This window comes from Pholis gunnellus, assembly GCF_910591455.1.
Source record: "Pholis gunnellus genome assembly, chromosome: 16".
In the NCBI taxonomy this organism is placed as follows: domain Eukaryota; kingdom Metazoa; phylum Chordata; class Actinopteri; order Perciformes; family Pholidae; genus Pholis; species Pholis gunnellus.
The window spans coordinates 22,106,927-22,126,157 of record NC_136543.1 but is presented as its reverse complement, the minus strand read 5'-3'; the positions used below and the strand labels follow the sequence as shown (position 1 = coordinate 22,126,157).

The window sequence follows — 19,231 nt, the reverse complement described above, 5'->3', positions numbered from 1 at the left end:
TAATTTAATTTAATTTAATTTAATTTAATTTAATTTAATTTAATTTAATTTAATTTAATTATTTATTTTATTTTATTCGAACCAAAAGAAGAAGACTTTTAAAACGCTCTTTTATTGTGAAGGCCAGAGGAGCGTACCGGAAGTGTTGCTAGTGCTTCCGGGTCTCTCTGTTCTCTCTATCGGAACACAGTTAGCATGTGGCTGTGTTAGCATGTAGCTGAGTGTCAATAAGGACACAAACAGTGTAGTTTTCTTTGGTCTTCTTTCACTCGATCTGTGGAAAATGTCCACAGTTCAGGATGTTCAACATAAATTGAAACGGCGGCTCGCGGACCTCTGATTGGACATTTGGAGACAATATCCGGATATGAAAAGGAGAAAAGTGCTGGATGTGGTTTTAAAGGCCGACATGGAGCTGCGGAGAGAAGCAGGTTGGTTTTCTTTCTCCTGCTGGAAACATCTGTACTGATCATGTTGTCCGTGCTAAGCTAACGTTAGCCTGTTAGCAGCTAGCTCCTGCTAACAGGCTAACGTTAGCAGCTAGCTCCTGCTAACAGCTTCTACTGCGTGTTGAGGATCGATTGATGTGATTAGGAGCAAAGTAACGAAGTACTTGTACTCAACTACTCTACTTAGTACTAATAACAGATAATTGTACTTCACTTGAGTATTTCTATTCTCTGCTACTTTATACTTCTACTGCACTACATATCAGAGACACTGAAGCAGTACTCTGATCTTTAAGTACTTTCAGTTAAAGTACTAATACCACCGTGACTTCCTACAGTTACTGTGGTATAAAGTACTAATACCACCGTGACTTCCTACAGTTACTGTGGTATAAAGTACTAATACCACCGTGACTTCCTACAGTTACTGTGGTATAAAGTACTAATACCACCGTGACTTCCTACAGTTACTGTGGTATAAAGTACTAATACCACCGTGACTTCCTACAGTTACTGTGGTATAAAGTACTAATACCACCGTGACTTCCTACAGTTACTGTGGTATAAAGTACTAATACCACCGTGACTTCCTACAGTTACTGTGGTTCTTCAGCAGTTTTCTCATAAACCTCTCACTGAATTGATTCAGTTTTTCTGTCGCCGTCTCTCAGCCTGCAGTACCACTCTCCGCCTGAACGGTAGCTGGTGTACTGGAGGAGGCGCTGTTTTACAGAAAAATATGAAATACTATTTCTAGACCTGGAAACACTTTGACGTACCTGCTGGTAGAGTAGAGAGGCCCCCCCCCCCCCCCCCCCCCCGACAACATATGTATTCTAATATATAACCGGTTCTAAATGAGTAAAACCTGTCCAGAGTTACTACTATCTGTCCATACTACTCATTTAAAACTAAAACAATCTCCGTCCACACAAAAACCAATATCACGTGACTCTTTACGTGCACTGCATGCGGGTGGTTGCCGGTGTAAACAGGAAGTAAATTGGTTGCTAAGTTAAAAATATGACAGAGTAATAAAGTCTTTAATAATGAAAGGATGTGTTTGATACTGAAGATCTTCTCTCAAATCTTCCTCTATGAACTCAAACACACACAGTTCCTGGAACGTTTTACAAGTTTTATTTTTCAGACTTAACGTTAGTTACAGCGCTGCAGCTCTCTCTCTCTCTCTCTCTCACCCTCTCTCTGTGTGTCTCATATATATATATATATATATATATATATATATATATATATATATATATTGTAGAACTCTGATCGTCTTAAACACAATAAAACCGTCACAAGTAAGTTTATCACAACATGTGAGCAACGAGCAGACAGAACATGTTTGCTGAGCAGCAGCTGCTCCACAAAGACTGTTCGTTCGTTGACACACAAGAATAATCGAGCAGCGTCTTTGTTTTCCTCACACTATGATGAAAAAGAACCCACACGAGTACTAGTATCAATGAAATACTCGGATCCAAAGCAATGAACTGAGCGAATCTGAACTGAGTCTGCTAGCTCCAGGTGGGACCGGTCCAGGATCAGGTTCTGATGTGAGGTCATCACACTGAGGTTTCTGATCCATATGAATGTGTGATGATGGTGGAGAACGTCTCTCTGGCCGTGTGATGGCTGCAAAGGATCCAACTACGTACAGGAAGCTTAAACCTCCAGCATGAGGTGTTCAGGGTCCAGACCAGGAGAGCTCTGCAGCGGGGGATCAGAACCAGAACACTGTTGATGACAAGAGCTCAAAGATATGACGATACAACATTCAGACGACTTCTAGCAGGTATTAATAATCTAGCTCGTTGTATAAGTACTGCTATTCCAGCTGGTTTAGAACTGCGTGGTTACCATTAGCGGTGCACCGATACCAGTATCTGGTATCTGGTCCCATGCGGTCCGATACCGGTATCTGGTCCCATGCGGTCCGATACCGGTATCTGGTCCCATGCGGTCCGATACCGGTATCTGGTCCCATGTGGTGCTCACGTCCTCGTAGAACTCCGATTCATCAGCACCCGATGTCTCCACGGCAGCGTGACATGAACCTCATCGGTTGAGCATAAGTTCTGTATAGTTCTGATAACCAGCTCTGTTTTAATCGTCATAGTTTCGTGTCTTATAAACTGGATGTTAATTGTTGTGCCTGTAACGTTTATCTCAACCACAACACAGACCTCCAAGAGGGGGAAGGAATGCCCCCCTCACCTGAGTTTAATCCAATCCATTCACTTATTATGTGCATAGGTACATACACATATCTATAGATCTATAGATCTATAGATAGATCTATAGATCTATAGATATGTGCAATCTACTTCAGGAGGAGCCGGTCAGATCGTATTCATACTCAGCTGCTGAAGCTCAGCCGCCCTCACTCAGCCTCTGCTAGCATTTAGCATAGCTTAGCACGTAAACAAGACCCACGTGTATCACGTCTGCAGCGGTTAAGGAAAGAACGGCCCGGTGCCACAGAACCACAACACTGAGAACTGAGTTTTAAATTTCCAGTTGAGTTTTCTGCATCGAGTCATAATCGCGGTGCATCAGACGGTGGTAGTGCAGAATGACTTCACACATTATGAACCAGTCACACTGCACTACTACCACTACTGGTACTATCGCCTCAATTCCACTGCCTTTGTTGTTTATAGGTTTATGTTCACACATATATACACATATATATATATATGTATATATATATATATATATATGTATATATACACTTTTTTGGATAGATGTTTTTACTTATATTGTACATATTGTTAAATGTTTATGTTTTTGTTTGTTTTTTTGCCCTTTTTGATTTTTTATATATATATATTTTTCTTGTTTATTGTAAATGTGTGTATGTACATCGAGAGCGAAGTGGAAGCCAATAAAGCTGATTCTGATGGAAGAATCTGCCCCCCCCCCCCCTCGCTATCACCAACTAGAACAGTATTTAAAGGCTCACAGAGCAACAGCTTCATACAGCTGAACCTCTCATCCAACCGTCAGAACCGTCAGGTGAAAACAACACAGTTTACAGATGTAAACGAGTTACCTAAAGATTTAAATTAAAACTAATCTAAAGCTGCTTCAGTCTTCTCTGACATGTACATTTAATGAAAGAAGTCAATCTACAGATTTAACTGATAGACGTGAATCAATGATGTGAGTCACTGGTTATACCTGGTCACATGTCATCTTTTCATATGTGGTGTGATCGTACCGAGTGAGTCCTATAATACTGAAATAAGGAACATTGAGAAAAGAAGTTTGTCTTTGTAGTATTTATTCACACAGAGTGCAGTGATGTCTGCAGAGGACGAGATGAGAGTCTCTAGAGCTTATAAAGGACCTGAGAACAGGGTGGGGGGGCAGCATGAGTTCACACTAAAACATCTGGTCAACAGGTTCTAACTGCCCACTGACACCTCCACTCAGCCTCCACTCAGCCTCCACTCAGCCTCCACTCAGCCTCCATTCAGCCTCCACTCAGCCTCCACTCAGCCTCCATTCAGCCTCCACTCAGCCTCCACTCAGCCTCCACTCAGCCTCCACTCAGCCTCTACTCAGCCTCCACTCAGCCTCCACTCAGCCTCCATTCAGCCTCCACTCAGCCTCCATTCAGCCTCCACTCAGCCTCCACTCAGCCTCCACTCAGCCTCCTTTCAGCCTCCGCTCAGCCTCCATTCAGCCTCCACTCAGCCTCCACTCAGCCTCTTCCTCTCATCTCAGCTGAGCCTCGTCACACTAACACATCTGTCCTCAAACCTTCAAGTGTTCTCTACGAACACAAAGAGGGTCAAAGCACCAAACGGGCTGACAATAGAAACGGGTGAACATGTCACCGTAGTGAAGCACTGTGTTCCATCACAGTGGGCCATTGTTATTCATTGTACTCTTCATCATATTCTTTATCTTTTCATTTTTTTAATTCTGTTTTTTCAGTCTAATAAATATTCCATTTATAAAGAACTTGATCATTTGATTTGTGTGTCTATGAAACAATAGGTCCCTGTTCACCATGACAACATCTCCGTAGCGACCCTGAGATTAAGATTTTTGAGATTAATATAGAATTTTTAAATTGTCCCTATTTTTCCAAAAGTGGGTCTAAAGTTAAATTCCCTTACTAATGATGTCTTATCGTGAAAGCTGAGTACCATCATCATCTTTCATTCCAAGTTATAGGATTATGATACATAACTGAGTTATAAATACTTGTTAACATATTTTGATATTAATTAATTATTATTTCTTAAAACTGGTATTAGCATCACGCTACAGATACAAAAACATCATGAAAATGTAATTTTTAAGCTTGACTTTAACATTATCTGGTTTCCTGTTTCCTGCAGACGTCCAGCAGCTGTTGGTGGTTAAAGAAGAGGTTCCCCCTGAGCAGCAGGACTGGAGCTCCAGTGTGGACCAGGAGGACCCAGAGCCCCCACACATTAAAGAGGAACAGGAGGACCCAGAGCCCCCACACATTAAAGAGGAACAGGAGGACCCAGAACCCCCACACATTAAAGAGGACCAGGAGGACCCAGAGCCCCCACACATTAAAGAGGAACAGGAGGACCCAGAGCCCCCACACATTAAAGAGGAACAGGAGGACCCAGAGCCCCCCCACATTAAAGAGGACCAGGAGGAACTCTGGACCAGTCAGGAGGGAGAGCAGCTTCAATGGCTGGAGGAGGCTGATATCAAGTTCTCATTCACTCCTGTGAAGAGTGAAGATGATGAAGAGGAAGCTCAGTCCTCACAACTTCATCAAAGACAAACTGAACAGATGGAAACAGGAGCTGATGGAGAGGACTGTGGAGGACCAGAACCAGACAGGAACTCAGATCCACATAGACATCCAGAACCAGATGCTGATGTCAAGACTGAACCGTCCTCTGAACCTGATGACAGTGTTGACGTTGAGTTTTGGAAAGAGACCAGGAAACATCAGTCAGGGTTCACGTACCAGAGAAATAAAAAAGTCTCTGTAAATGATGGATTTAATAGCAACAAGAAACCATTCAGCTGCTCTGATGACGAGGCTGAAACTGAACCCAAGACTGATGACGGAGTTGAAGGTGATCGACCTCAATCAGGTCTGAAGCATCTGAACAGTGAGGAGGTCTCTGTCAGAGATCCAGGATGTAACACTGACATGAAACCTTTCAGCTCCTCTGAGTGTCACGAAAGATCTGAAGACAGTCTCACTCTGCTGACACACAAGAACGCCCCCACAGGAGAGAAACCATTCGGCTGCTCACTTTGTGGTCAAATATTTAACGAGCAGGAAAGCTTACGTTCTCACATGACATGTCACTCAGGGGAGAAACCGTTCCGCTGCTCAGTGTGTAACACAGACTGCAATGACAGCGAGTCTTTGGTTCAACACATGAGGATCCACACGATGCAAACGCGGTTTAATTGCACAATTTGTGGTGAAGAGTTTGCATGGAGGAGATATCTGACAAAACATCTGGAAGTCCACAAAATCTACAGATGCAGTGTTTGTGACCAAAGGTTCACTTGGTGTAAACAGCTCAAAGATCATAGATGTGTTGGTCGTCGGTTCTCACAGCTTCGTCAAACTCAGACTGAGGAGAACAGAGAGGCAGAACCTCCAGCCTGCAGCTCAACTGACCAGATGAAAATAGACGGTGATGGAGAGGACTGTGGAGGACCAGAACCAGAACCAGACACGAACTCAGATCTAGAACCAGATCCTGATGACAAGACTGGAGACTCTTCTGAACCTGAGACTGATAACAGTGATGACTGGACGGAGACCAGAGAACCTCAGTCAGGTTTAAACTCTGTGAATAATGATGATATTTCTGTCAGTGATTCCAGATGTAGTGCTGGAGAGAAACCTTATAGCTGCTCTGATTGTGGGAAAAGATTTAGGAAAAAGACACATCTGAAGATACACGTGCGATCTCATACAGGGGAGAAACCATTCATTTGCTCAATTTGTAAGAAATGTTTTTCACAGAGTGGAAATTTACAGAAACACATGAGAACCCACACGGGAGAGAAACCGTTCAGCTGCTCTGATTGTGGGAAAAGATTTGGTTCCCAGGAAAGTCTGAAGAAACACATGAGAATTCACACAGCAGAGAGAATATTCAACTGTTCACTGTGTTGTAAAAGATTCCCTGGCAAGTGCAACTTGAATGAACACATGAGAAACCACACAGAAGAGAAACGATTCAGCTGCAGTGTTTGTGGCCAAAAGTTCACTTGGTTTTATCAGCTCAGGAAACATAAATGTGTCGGTCATCAGTCCTCACAGCTTCATCAAAGTCAGACTGAGGAGACCAAAGAGGCAGAACCTCCAGCCAGCAGCTCAACTGATCAGATGGAAACAGAAGCTGATGGAGAGGACTGTGGAGGACCAGAACCAGACAGGAACTCAGATCCAGATAGACATCCAGAACCAGACACTGTTGACAAGACTGGAGATTCTTCTGAACCTGAGACTGATGACAGTGATGATTGGAAGGAGACCAGAAAACCTCAGTCAGGGTTGAACTTCAAGCACAAGAATTCGTACAGGGGAGAAACCATTTAGTGTGTTTGTACCAAAAGTAACAGTCTGTCGTCGTTATCGGTCAAAATACATAAATGTGTTGGTCATCAGTCCTCAAAGCTTCATCAAAGTCAGACTCAGGAGAACAGAGATGCAGAACCTCCAGCCAGCTCAACTGAACACATGAAGGAACAATATCAATGAGCGCTTGTATGGATTTCCCTACATCTCGCCACATTTGGCTATTTTACAACTTGTTGATAAGATTATATTCACAGTAGGATTTTTTTTTCTGGATGCATCAAACGCTTTCAAGGGTTAATAATACAGTTTTACAAGCCAAATCATAGTTGTGTAACGGTACACAAACATTCATGGTGCAGTATGTTTTTAGTACAAAAGGGAAACCTCTGGTGTGGGGTCCCACAGGGATCAATCCTGGGTCCTCTTCTTTTCCTTATTAATATAAATGACCTAGTTTTTGTCTCCCAAACTTTATTTACTATTTAATTTGCTGATGATACCAGTCTGTTTCTATCGAATAAGCGTACTTTGAAATTCTGATGAATGTAATTAACACAGAGATGTGTAGGGATGCAAAATGGTTCAACGTAAAGAAGTTGTCTCTTAATATCAACATAACAAATGTTATGATATTTGCGTCTTAAAATAAGAATGACTGTAGACATGAGGATGAGATAAACATAGATTGTTTACCCATCACTCCACGTTTTTTATTATCAGTAAAGGGGGAAACCTGGACCTCAATGTCTTCACCCACGGAGTGAAGGACTGTGAGACGCGCTCCTTGGAAGACTTTCAAGTGCTGTAGCAGTTCAACGTTAACCATCACAGTGTAAATAAAGTTTTACTGACGATGGTTCTTCTCCAATATTCAGTAAAACATGTTTCTAGTCTCTGATCACTGATAATGTTACTTTGTAAACTGGTGATAAACTTGAATAAATCCAGTAGTTTGAAGGAGATGTTTTCACATGAATATAAAATAGATATTAGAAATTAATTATGAGCTGTTTGACTTCCTTACACGAACTCTAAGCACATTATAACACATCATTAAAAATAATTATTACAATAAAACCACAACATTTTATGTCTTTATCATTTGAATTGTGTGTTTTTATGAAGAAAAAAACACAATAAATTACTATAACAAAGTAAAAGTACAACATTTAGTATTTGTAATGCTTTACTGACTTCAGAGCGTTAAAATGATTTTTGGGACGGTGGCGAAGTCTGGATCCTTGTAGACCAGCTGCTATAATAAAATGACAGTAATGATCATCAGAGATCTAAAAGTTCTATTTGCTCCTTTTTTCTCTTTGTGTTGATCTGAAGTGTGAGTGTTGTGATCTGTTGCTACTCTACTAATGATACTACTGCTGATATCAGTAGCTCCTCTAGTTTTAGGCCTCAGGCGGATTTGATTAGTTCCAAGATTGACAGTTTTCTTACACTTTATTATAGCTTCATATTTCCATATCTTGTCTATTATGATTTTGTATGAAGCAACACTTAAACCACGTTTTCTTCTTCAGAAAAGTTGTTTGAGTTGCTACTTTTTATGCTTCATTGTTTCAAAAGCTGAACATTGTCTGTTTGATTTGACATCAACAGGATGCAGATTTGTGAATTTGTTTATAAAGAATTAAAGCTTTCATAAAGTTTTCTGGAGATCTTCACTCTTCGGTCACCTTCACCTTTGTTAAAATCCTCCTCGGTCATTTTCTGTGAAATAAATACGACCCATTTATTTTGGAAATAATTATAGCCGTCTTTTTACGATGACCTTTGACCTGAGGACTGCTCAAACAAAGAGACGTTTGATTCAGACGTTAACAACTTAAAGGTGACATATGTTCTAATATTGTCGTGGCCATTTGTCGAATAAATCAAAATAAAACAAACAATAATCAAACGCCACTGATGCACCGTGGTCGGTATTTTACGCAGGCAGTAGAGTAGATTGTCCGTGCAGGATTCCGATTTTTCTTCTTTATTTAAGTAAACCGAACCAAACAAGCAAACAAAGAGAGCTCCCGTCGTACCGTCTCTCCTGTGCTGGTAAACACTATAAGCCCCGGTGCATGCTGGTCTATCTACTCCTATATATAGCCACAGGTGCCCGTTTACCCAAACAACAAAAACTAATATCACTAAACAAATGACTATTAAAGAGAAAAGGAAATCTTAATATATCAAACATCTAGAATAATTAAACAATACTACTGAATTAAATAACAAAATACTAATATCGAATAAATAGCTCCAACAAATATTCTTAGTCATAGATTCCAGTTTTCAGGATTATTATTTGCTGTTATATTGTAATATCCATCATTCAACATATTTCTTATTTATATTTGTTCATGATTTGTTGTTTAATTGTAGTATAATGCTCATATTTTTACATAGTTATTTATACTGTCTTATAATTTCTCTGTTTATTCTTGAATGGGATTAACTGTAACGTGACACAATTGACTTTAATCAAGTATTTCTGAATGTATTTATTCATAGTTTCTAAGTTTAGCTGGACATATAGATAATATATATATATATAACACCTCAAACTCTGCAAGTAACTAGTAACCAAAGTTATCAAATAACTAGTGCATTAAAAAAAGTACAATAATTCCCTCTGAGTACAATAAGATAGAACTACAATTCATTCACACAAAGACTACAACAGAAGAAATGCAAAGAGAATATAATACAAATATGAATGTATATGAACAATACAATGAAACAAGTGTAACAGAAGTAATACTGATGTAAAGTAGAACAGCAATAACAGCAAGGTTAGAAAAATAAAGGAAATAATTCAACTGAAATGGAAAAGTTAAATAAAAGAGCAAAAATACAAAGTGTATAAGAAGTGATACTGACATAGAAACTGAAATATAAATGTAATATTGTCGATGTTAAAAAGTAATAAAACGTATATTACACATTAATGAAAATAATATTGTTGTTCGTGTCAAGAAGTATTAAGTAGCATAATATGGGAATATTCAAGTAAAGTTGTACTTGAGTACTGCACGTACAGGTAAATGTACTTAGTTACGTTCCACCGCTGAGCTTCTCTTTTATTGTGAAGGCCAGATGAGCAGATGTACTGTTAGTGTTTCCGGGTCTAATGTACTTCGTTACATTCCACCACCCATCTTATCAAAGGTATGGAAGCCCATTCCTGCAGCAAAATCAAATAAAAAATCCACCCGAAAAAAATAAAATAAAATAAAATCCACACAGAAAAAAAAAAAAATATTATGTTTTTTTTTGCATGTCGTATTTGTTCCGGAAAAAAGTAAAAAAAAAAAGATTATGATGTTTTTTTTTACCGGAAAAAAAACGACATGCAATTCTACACAAGGTAACTATTACTGGTGACTTTTGTAAATGTTAGATGTTATATATCATTCTAAGTAATAATTTGTAGAATTGCATCTCGTTTTCATGGAAAGACTGGCGAGGGGATGAAGGGACCTGTAAGGAGATCGTCACTGAAGCGCATGCGTACTTCTAATCTCTTTTGCTAGCAAAAACAAACAAACATCATGATCTTTTTTTTTTACTTTTTTCCGGCTACAAAAAACAAACAAAAAAAAACATAATCTTTTTTTTTTTTTCTGGGTGGATATAAATATTATTTATTTTTTGGGTGGATATTTTATTTTTTTATTTTTTTTTGGGTGGATTTTTTATTTTATTTTGCTGGTGGGAATGGGCTTCCATACAAAGGACTGCGGGTCAAATGGACTTTTAAAACGCTCTTTTATTGTGAAGGCCAGAGGAGCGTACCGGAAGTGTTGCTAGTGCTTCCGGGTCTCTCTGTTCTCTGTCGGAACACAGTTAGCATGTGGCTGTGTTAGCATGTAGCTGAGTGTCAATAAGGACACAAACAGTGTAGTTTTCTTTGGTCTTCTTTCACTCGATCTGTGGAAAATGTCCACATTTCAGGATGTTCAGGATGTTCAACATGAATTGAAACGGCGGCTCGCGGACCTCTGATTGGACATTTGGAGACAATATCCGGATATGAAAAGGAGAAAAGTGCTGGATGTGGTTTTAAAGGCCGACATGGAGCTGCGGAGAGAAGCAGGTTGGTTTTCTTTCTCCTGCTGGAAACATCTGTACTGATCATGTTGTCCGTGCTAAGCTAACGTTAGCCTGTTAGCAGCTAGCTCCTGCTAACAGCTTCTACTGCGTGTTGAGGATCGATTAATGTGATTAGGAGCAAAGTAACGAAGTACTTGTACTCAACTACTCTACTTAGTACTAATAACAGATAATTGTACTTCACTTGAGTATTTCTATTCTCTCAGTAATCATTTCTGGTGATTCAATAAAAACACATGTTGAATAAACGTGTTTTTATTGTGTACTGTCTGAAATACATAAATACTAAATTATAAATAAAATTTTTAATCGCAAAGTTCAGTAATGAATTCAACAGTATTGATCACTTTTATGTTAAAGTGCTGCTCTATGAACTAAAGGTCAACAACATTTGGTGTAAACACGTTAAACTCATCAGGTTCTTGTTAACAGCAGGATTCTCTTCACACAGCAGCAGTTATATCTCTTGTAAATCTCAACTTTAACATTAATGTAATCAAATCAAATATAAGACCAAAGATATTTGCCACTGCCAGGTCATCAACATTTGATCTAGAGCCACAATAATGCGTCTTGAGGCTCATACGTGACGTCATTGGTTGATCCTAAAGGTGCGTTCACACCAAACGCGACGTGAACGCGCCTTGAGGACGTTCCTCAGACCGACATCTTCACAACACCAACCTGCAGCGAGTCTCCACTTCTCTGTAGCATCTGTTAGCTTGTCTCTGTAGCATCTATTAGCTTGTCTCTGTAGCATCTGTTAGCTTGTCTCTGTAGCATCTGTTAGCTTGTCTCTGTAGCATCTGTTAGCTTGTCTCTGTAGCATCTGTTAGCTTGTCTCTGTAGCATCTGTTAGCTTGTCTCTGTAGCATCTGTTAGCTGGTGTTGCTTTAGTTTCTCTAAACTTCTCCCACGCGCTGCATCAACGTAGTCTGAAGACTTCCTCCACCATATATATAATATATTATATATAATATATTATATATAATATATATTATATATTATATAATATATATAATATATTATATATATTATATATAATATATATAATATATTATATATATTATATATAATATATTATATATTATATATAATTGAGACATGTGAAGCTCCATGACCTCACTCATGATGATGTCATCGTTAGAGAAACTGAGGTCGTATCTTAAAACATTATCACGTTATTTTTTTATATGCAGATGTATTTGTTTCTTTGGCACTCACTACTACTGATACTACTACTACCACCACTACTACTACTGATATTAATTATACTACATCACTATTACTTTAAAAACAACCTGGCCCCTCCCTGCCTCTCAGACCTCCTCCCCCTCCTCGCCCCAGCCCGTTGCCTCAGGTCCGCCGGTGCAAACGCTCTGAAGACCATCAGGACCTGGGGTGACGGGGCCTTCTCAGCTGCTGCACCCCCCCTCTGGAACGCCCTCCCCATCCACATCCGTGAGGCTCCCTCCCCATCATCATTCAAACAGGCCCTCAAACCCACCTCTTCAAGCTCTCCTTCACCTGCTGACCCCTCCCCTCCACTACACGACCCGTTCCACAGCTTCTCCAGTTTTCTTTACCAAAATGTTCTGTTTGTTTGTTTTGTTTGCTCCTCTGTCTTTCTCTTTTGTTTGTTCTGTTTGTCTCTATGTAAAGTATTATGATTACTACTACAGGCTCTCAGTAGTACCTACCACTACTGTTGCTTCTGTCACGGTTTTGGGTTTTGTTTAATTGTTTCTTCCATTTTATTTTGAAGTTCCCTGCCCCTTGTGTCTTGTGTTCTCTTCCCTTCCTGTCCTTGTCTGTGGTTGAACCCTGCTGTGTCTCATCACCTGCACCTCCCGTCTCAGTGCTGGTTCGTCTGTTGTGCTTCCAGGACAGAAATGGGTAATATCACAATATTTGAGGTGCTACAAAAATATTTTTCTCAATAATTCCATACAATGACTGATGTATATGTAATCAAGGCATCGTTGACTTAATAATTAATAGTTTAAAAAATGTAATCATAATAAATAACCACAAAGAAATAAGAGTCAAATTGAATTTGACTTATTATGTCTGATTTATGTTTTCTTTTTTTTTTTTGTTCAAAAAATCTAAGAAAACACTTTGAATCTGTAGACTACTGCCTAATAGTCTTATTATTGCCATTTGATGACAATTGCTCATATACTGTAAGCCTAAATAAGTACATTTATTATTTTGAACAAATGTTAAATGTTATTTCACAAAAGTGCCCCCAATTCTTTTTGTAATGCCCCTGGATTTCAGTCAGTTGGGGCAAAATTTGCCCCCTAAAAAATATGTACATTTCCTACCCTCCTACCACTGATACTACTATGACTACTATGACTACAACTGATACGATTACCACTAGTAATACTACTACTAGTGAAATTCCACCATTTCAACATACAGTTAACATAAACTCTGGTTTTCCCTCAATGTGTGTTTCCTGTTTCCTGCAGATGTCCAGCAGCTGTTGGTGGTGAAAGAAGAGGTTCCCTCTGAGCAGCAGGACTGGAGCTCCAGTCTGGACCAGGAGGACCCAGAGCCCCCACACATTAAAGAGGACCAGGAGGACCCAGAGCCCCCACACATTAAAGAGGACCAGGAGGACCCAGAGCCCCCACACATTAAAGAGGACCAGGAGGACCCAGAGCCCCCACACATTAAAGAGGACCAGGAGGAACTCTGGACCAGTCAGGAGGGAGAACAGCTTCAAGGTCTGGAGGAGGCTGATATCAAGTTCTCATTCAGTCCTGTGAAGAGTGAAGATGATGAAGAGGAAGCTCAGTTCTCACAGCTTCATCAAAGACAAACTGAACAGATGGAAACAGAAGCTGATGGAGAGGACTGTGGAGGACCAGAACCAGACAGGAACTCAGATCCACATAGACATCCAGAACCAGATAAAGACCCCGTCAGTGATTTGAGATGTAGATTTAGCACCAAAAGAACTCTGAAGGACCACATGAGATCTCACACAGGAGAGAAACCATTCAGCTGCTCCGTTTGTCAGAAGTATTTTACCCAGAGGGGACATTTACAGAAACATGTGAGAATCCACACAGGAGAGAAACCATTCAGCTGCTCTGCTTGTGGAAAAACTTTCAGTGAAAGTGGGAATCTGAAGAAACACATGAGATCTCATACGGGAGAAAAACTTTTCAGCTGCTTAGTTTGTAAGAAGTCTTTTACCCAGAGGGGACATTTACAGAAACATGTGAGAATCCACACAGGAGAGAAACCATTCAGCTGCTCCGTTTGTGGTAAATCTTTCAGTGAAAGTGGGAATCTGAAGGTACACATGAGATCTCATATGGGAGAGAAACCTTTTGGGTGCTCAGTCTGTAGAAAATCTTTTACACACAGTAGCGATTTACAGAAACACATGAGAATCCACGCTGAAGAAAAACCAGTGAGCTGCTCGGTTTGTGGTAAAGCTTTCAGTGAAAGTGGAAATATGAACGGACACGTTAAAACTCATATAAGAGAGAAAAGCTGCAGCGTTTGTGAACAAAGACTTAATTGGCTTTCAGGTAAAGAGAATTCTAATAATATAGTATTAATATAGTATTTATTGACTGATCCAACTTAATGTTTTGATATGTTTATCTTTGTTTTCACATTCAAAACCTTGATTCAACTTTTTGCGCACACAGACCACATCAGAGTAAAACATAGTTTAACACTTAAAAGAAAGAGCCACCAAAAAAAGAAGTGCAGTTTAAATGTACGCCATGTTCAGAATATTTTCACCTCTTACCTACATTTTATCTTTGGTTATGTGATGCAGATCTGAAGCTTTGCATGTTTATGATGGGTTTTCTTCCATCTACTTCAGCTTCTCCGGGGTTAGGTTTAGGTTTAGGTTTAGGTTAGTATAGGTTATTCGAGAGGTGGTCAGTAACGTGTCTGTACTTCATTCTGTCCTGCAGACGTCCAGCAGCTGTTGGTGGTTAAAGAAGAGGTTCCCCCTGAGCAGCAGGAGTGGAGCTCCAGTCTGGACCAGGAGGACCCAGAGCCCTCACACATTAAAGAGGACCAGGAGGACCCAGAGCCACCCCACATTAAAGAGGAACAGGAGGAACTCTGGACCAGTCAGGAGGGAGAACAGCTTCAAGGTCTGGAGGAGGCTGATATCAAGTTCACATTCACTCCTGTGAAGAGTGAAGATGATGAAGAGGAAGCTCAGTCCTCACAGCTTCATCAAAGACAAACTGAACAGATGGAAACAGAAGCTGATGGAGAGGACTGTGGAGGACCAGAACCAGACAGGAACTCAGATCCAGAACCCGATACTGATGAGGAGACTGAACCGTCCTCTGAACCTGATGACAGTGTTGACGTTGAGTTTTGGAAAGAGACCAGGAAACATCAGTCAGGGTTCACGTACCAGAGAAATAAAAAAGTCTCTGTAAATGATGGATTTAATAGCAGCAAGAAACCATTCAGCTGCTCTGATGACGAGGCTGAAACTGAACCCAAGACTGATGACGGAGTTGAAGATGATCGACCTCAATCAGGTCTGAAGCATCTGAACAGTGAGGAGGTCTCTGTCAGAGATCCAGGATGTAACACTGACATGAAACCTTTCAGCTCCTCTGAGTGTCACGAAAGATCTGAAGACAGTCTCACTCTGCTGACACACAAGAACGCCCCCACAGGAGAGAAACCATTCGGCTGCTCAGTGTGTAACACAGACTGCAATGACAGCGAGTCTTTAGTTCAACACATGAGGATCCACACAAGACGAACGCGGTTCAGATGCCAAACTTGTGGTGAAGAGTTTGCATGGAGGAGATATCTGACAAAACATCTGGAAGTCCACAAAATCTACAGATGCAGTGTTTGTGACCAAAGATTTATTTGGCTTTGTCAGCTGAAATACCATAAATGTGTTGGTCGTCGTTCCTCAAAACTTCATCAAACTGATAACAGAGAGGCAGAACCTCCAGCCAGCAGCTCAACTGAACAGATGGAAACAGAAGGTGATGGAGAGGACTGTGGAGGACCAGAACCAGACAGGAACTCAGATCCAGATAGACATCCAGAACCAGAAACTGTTGACAAGACTGAAGACTCTTCTGAACCTGAACCTGAGACTGATGACAGTGATGACTGGAAGGAGATTTAATCAAAAGAGTTCTTCTCTTGAAGTAAACATCTGGGATCAATCCTGGGTCCTCTTCTTTTTCTTATTGATATAAATGACCTAGTTTCTGTCTCCCAAACTGTATTTGCTATTTTAGTTGCTGATGATACCAATGTGTTTCTATATAATTCAAAAACTTTAAATTCCGATGAATGTAATTAACACAGATATGTGCAGGGATGGTGAATATGCTCTTTTAATACCCAGAACACTCATTTTAAAAATGAGTTGTGGCTAAAAATAAGAACGACTATAGAGATATGGTAAAGATACATATTGATGGTGTGCCCACCTGTTGCAGCTGTCAATTAATAACAGTTTTTAGCATGATGTAATATGTTTTACGTCACAAAAACTATTGCATTATATACTAAAAAATAGTAGAATAATGTATGAAATTCAGTGCATTGTGTAATAATAATAGAAGAGTTCCCTTTTAAAGTAACCTCCCAGTTTTACATGACACAAGTGGACTCGTTCATTTTAAGCATCCAGACTTTGTCTGTTTGGTCGAGAGACATTTACATCAATGATTTCCAAATCATTACATTAGTCATTTAATGTAATCAGTGACAAACGTCAGGAATACAAGCTATCCAGAGACTTTTGGAGAAGATTCTGGGTGATTCTTAGCATGTGAAATAATTCTCTGTTCTCCATCTCCGTGCTCACCAGTTAACATTGTATCGAATGTTATTTTTTAATATTTGAAGTTTACGAATGGAGCTTTGAATGTCTGTCGTTATGTTTTACGATGTTATCGCCCTAAACGTTGTGTTATTGTGGTTGTATAAATGTATAAAAGCTCAGCACGTCGTCCTTTAACTGCAGGTTGGCGGTTGAATTCTCTTTAATGGTGCTATTAGATTGCTGCTGGACCGCTGCATTCATACAGGTGCTGCCTCCTTGTGTTTGGTGACCGTGTTTGTTGAAGACGTTTTTGAAACGCTAAACAACAGATCTGGATTGAAGCAGAATATTTTGTGATAAAATCATGTTGTGAATTTTAGAAACGATTAAATATATCTTTCAATACATTTTGACTTTTGGACTGAGATAATTCGAGAGACGGTAAGTGATGCTCTCTGTGTGTGTTTGTGTTGAAAAGAGAGAGAAGGTTTCTTGATGTTAATAATTTGAATGTAAACGTTGTGAGTGAAGCTTCAAACTGTTCGCTACAGCCATCTGATCTGATTAAGATATACAAGAGAGTGTTAAACTTCATGCTGTGATATTTTAACTTTTTTCACACTTTTTTTGTGTTTACACATTCTAGAGTAAAATGTTCTCACTCTTCTATAAATGTGTTTTCACATCACGCCGACACCTCCTGGCGATCCGATGTCCCGTCAGCGATCTCGAATGAGATTAAATTAGTCTGTTAGGATATTTACCTCTGAGATGTAGTTTGGTAGAATGAAGCGTCGTCATATAGAAACATTCAAGGAAAGTACCTCGACATTTTAAGAAACTGCAGCACTTGAGTAAATGTACTTAGTTACATTCCACTGGTGAGCTTCTCTTTTATTGTGAAGGCCAGATGAGCGGAAGTAGTGTTAGTATTTCCGGGTCTATTGTACTTCGTTACATTCCACCACTCATCTTATCAAAGGACTGCGGGTCAAATGGACTTTTAAAACGCTTTTATTGTGAAGGCCAGAGGAGCGTACCGGAAGTGTTGCTAGTGCTTCCGGGTCGCTGTTCTCTATCGGAACACAGTTAGCATGTGGCTGTGTTAGCATGTAGCTGAGTGTCAATAAGGACACAAACAGTGTAGTTTTCTTTGGTCTTCTTTCACTCGATCTGTGGAAAATGTCCACATTTCAGGATGTTCAACATGAATTCAAACGGCGGCTCGCGGACCTCTGATTGGACATTTGGAGACAATATCAATATGCTATATAGGCTAACAGCTAGCAGCTAGCTCCTGCTAACAGCTTCTGCTGCGTGTCGAGGATCGCGTGTTGTTTCAGTCAGAGATGTTAAAGTGAGAATACAGAATATTAATATCGTTACGATTGTTTCAGCACTTTGAAATAAAAAGCTTCTTCAATGTAAATGTTTCTTGTAAACTAACATGACTGTGTTGTCTCTGATTGACACACTTCTACACCGACTGATGGATCATATAATAATAATAATAATATGATCACATTGTTGGTACAATATTCAGATCATGATTATAAACGACAGCGGACACAAACCGTTCTGAGACGTTTCTTTTAGAGATGAATCCATCGATGGAACGAATCCGATTCTTTGAGGAACCGGTTCATCTTCAGACGTCATCACAGCACTGAAGGGCCGACGCTGTGGCCTCTGCTCCTGACCCCGGGTAGGTTATTGCTTTCTACTCGTATTATTATCGGCCTATAACTGTACTTCAAACACATTTGTCCCCCGACACGATAATGAAGACGCAGAACAACGTCCACAACATACGTCAGCAGGTCTGAAGATACGGCCATAAAGTGGATGATGGATCTTTAGCCGAGTGTGTTCTGGTACCAAGAACGCTTCTGAACCCTCTACGCTCCAACATGATCAGTCAATGATGAGCACAGAAGTCCAACAATAAAGCTCCACTTGGGTTCAGATCAGGCCCCCCATCATGAACCTTGGAGTCTCCCAGTCGGAGACCTTTCTAGAGCTCCACCAGAGACTCCAATAAGGCCGTGTTGTGGCAGGAATGACCAGAAGAGACGTAGTAGTTGGAGTAGCAGCCGACAAGACGTGTTTTAATATACACAAGGTAACACTCAACAGATGGAAAGTATAGTTCTTACAGCTCACTCTTTGAGTCTAAAGTCAGCTCCTTATGTCACTTTCAACCAATCAAACCAGTCGACTGAACCACAAACACAGAACATCTGTTCTCCTCATGATGTCATGCTCTCATGTCCTCGTCTGGGTCAACGTAACGTTCTAGCAGAA

The 19,231-nt window shown here is 40.1% G+C and overlaps 1 protein-coding gene across 1 annotated transcript; it reads left to right on the top strand.

Annotated features, from left to right (window-relative positions):
- The first annotated feature begins 291 nt into the window (after positions 1–291).
- LOC306708507 (uncharacterized protein) lies at positions 292–17,301 on the top strand. The gene is made up of 5 exons (XM_079176349.1): positions 292–431; positions 4,811–7,025; positions 7,729–7,807; positions 13,619–14,681; positions 15,081–17,301. The coding sequence occupies exons 1-5, from the start codon at positions 368–370 to the stop codon at positions 16,277–16,279; spliced, it is 4,620 nt and encodes a 1,539-aa protein (XP_079032475.1). The 5' UTR covers positions 292–367; the 3' UTR covers positions 16,280–17,301.
- Positions 17,302–19,231: the final 1,930 nt, after the last annotated feature.

Excerpts from the sequence above, each read along its gene's own strand:
- LOC306708507 (XM_079176349.1), top strand. The coding sequence starts at position 368 with ATGAAAAGGAGAAAAGTGCTGGATGTGGTTTTAAAGGCCGACATGGAG. Across the intron at positions 7,808-13,618 it reads GCTCCTTGGAAGACTTTCAA|CTGTTGGTGGTGAAAGAAGA; the intron begins GTGCTGTAGCAG and ends GATGTCCAGCAG. Across the intron at positions 14,682-15,080 it reads AAGACTTAATTGGCTTTCAG|ACGTCCAGCAGCTGTTGGTG; the intron begins GTAAAGAGAATT and ends TCTGTCCTGCAG.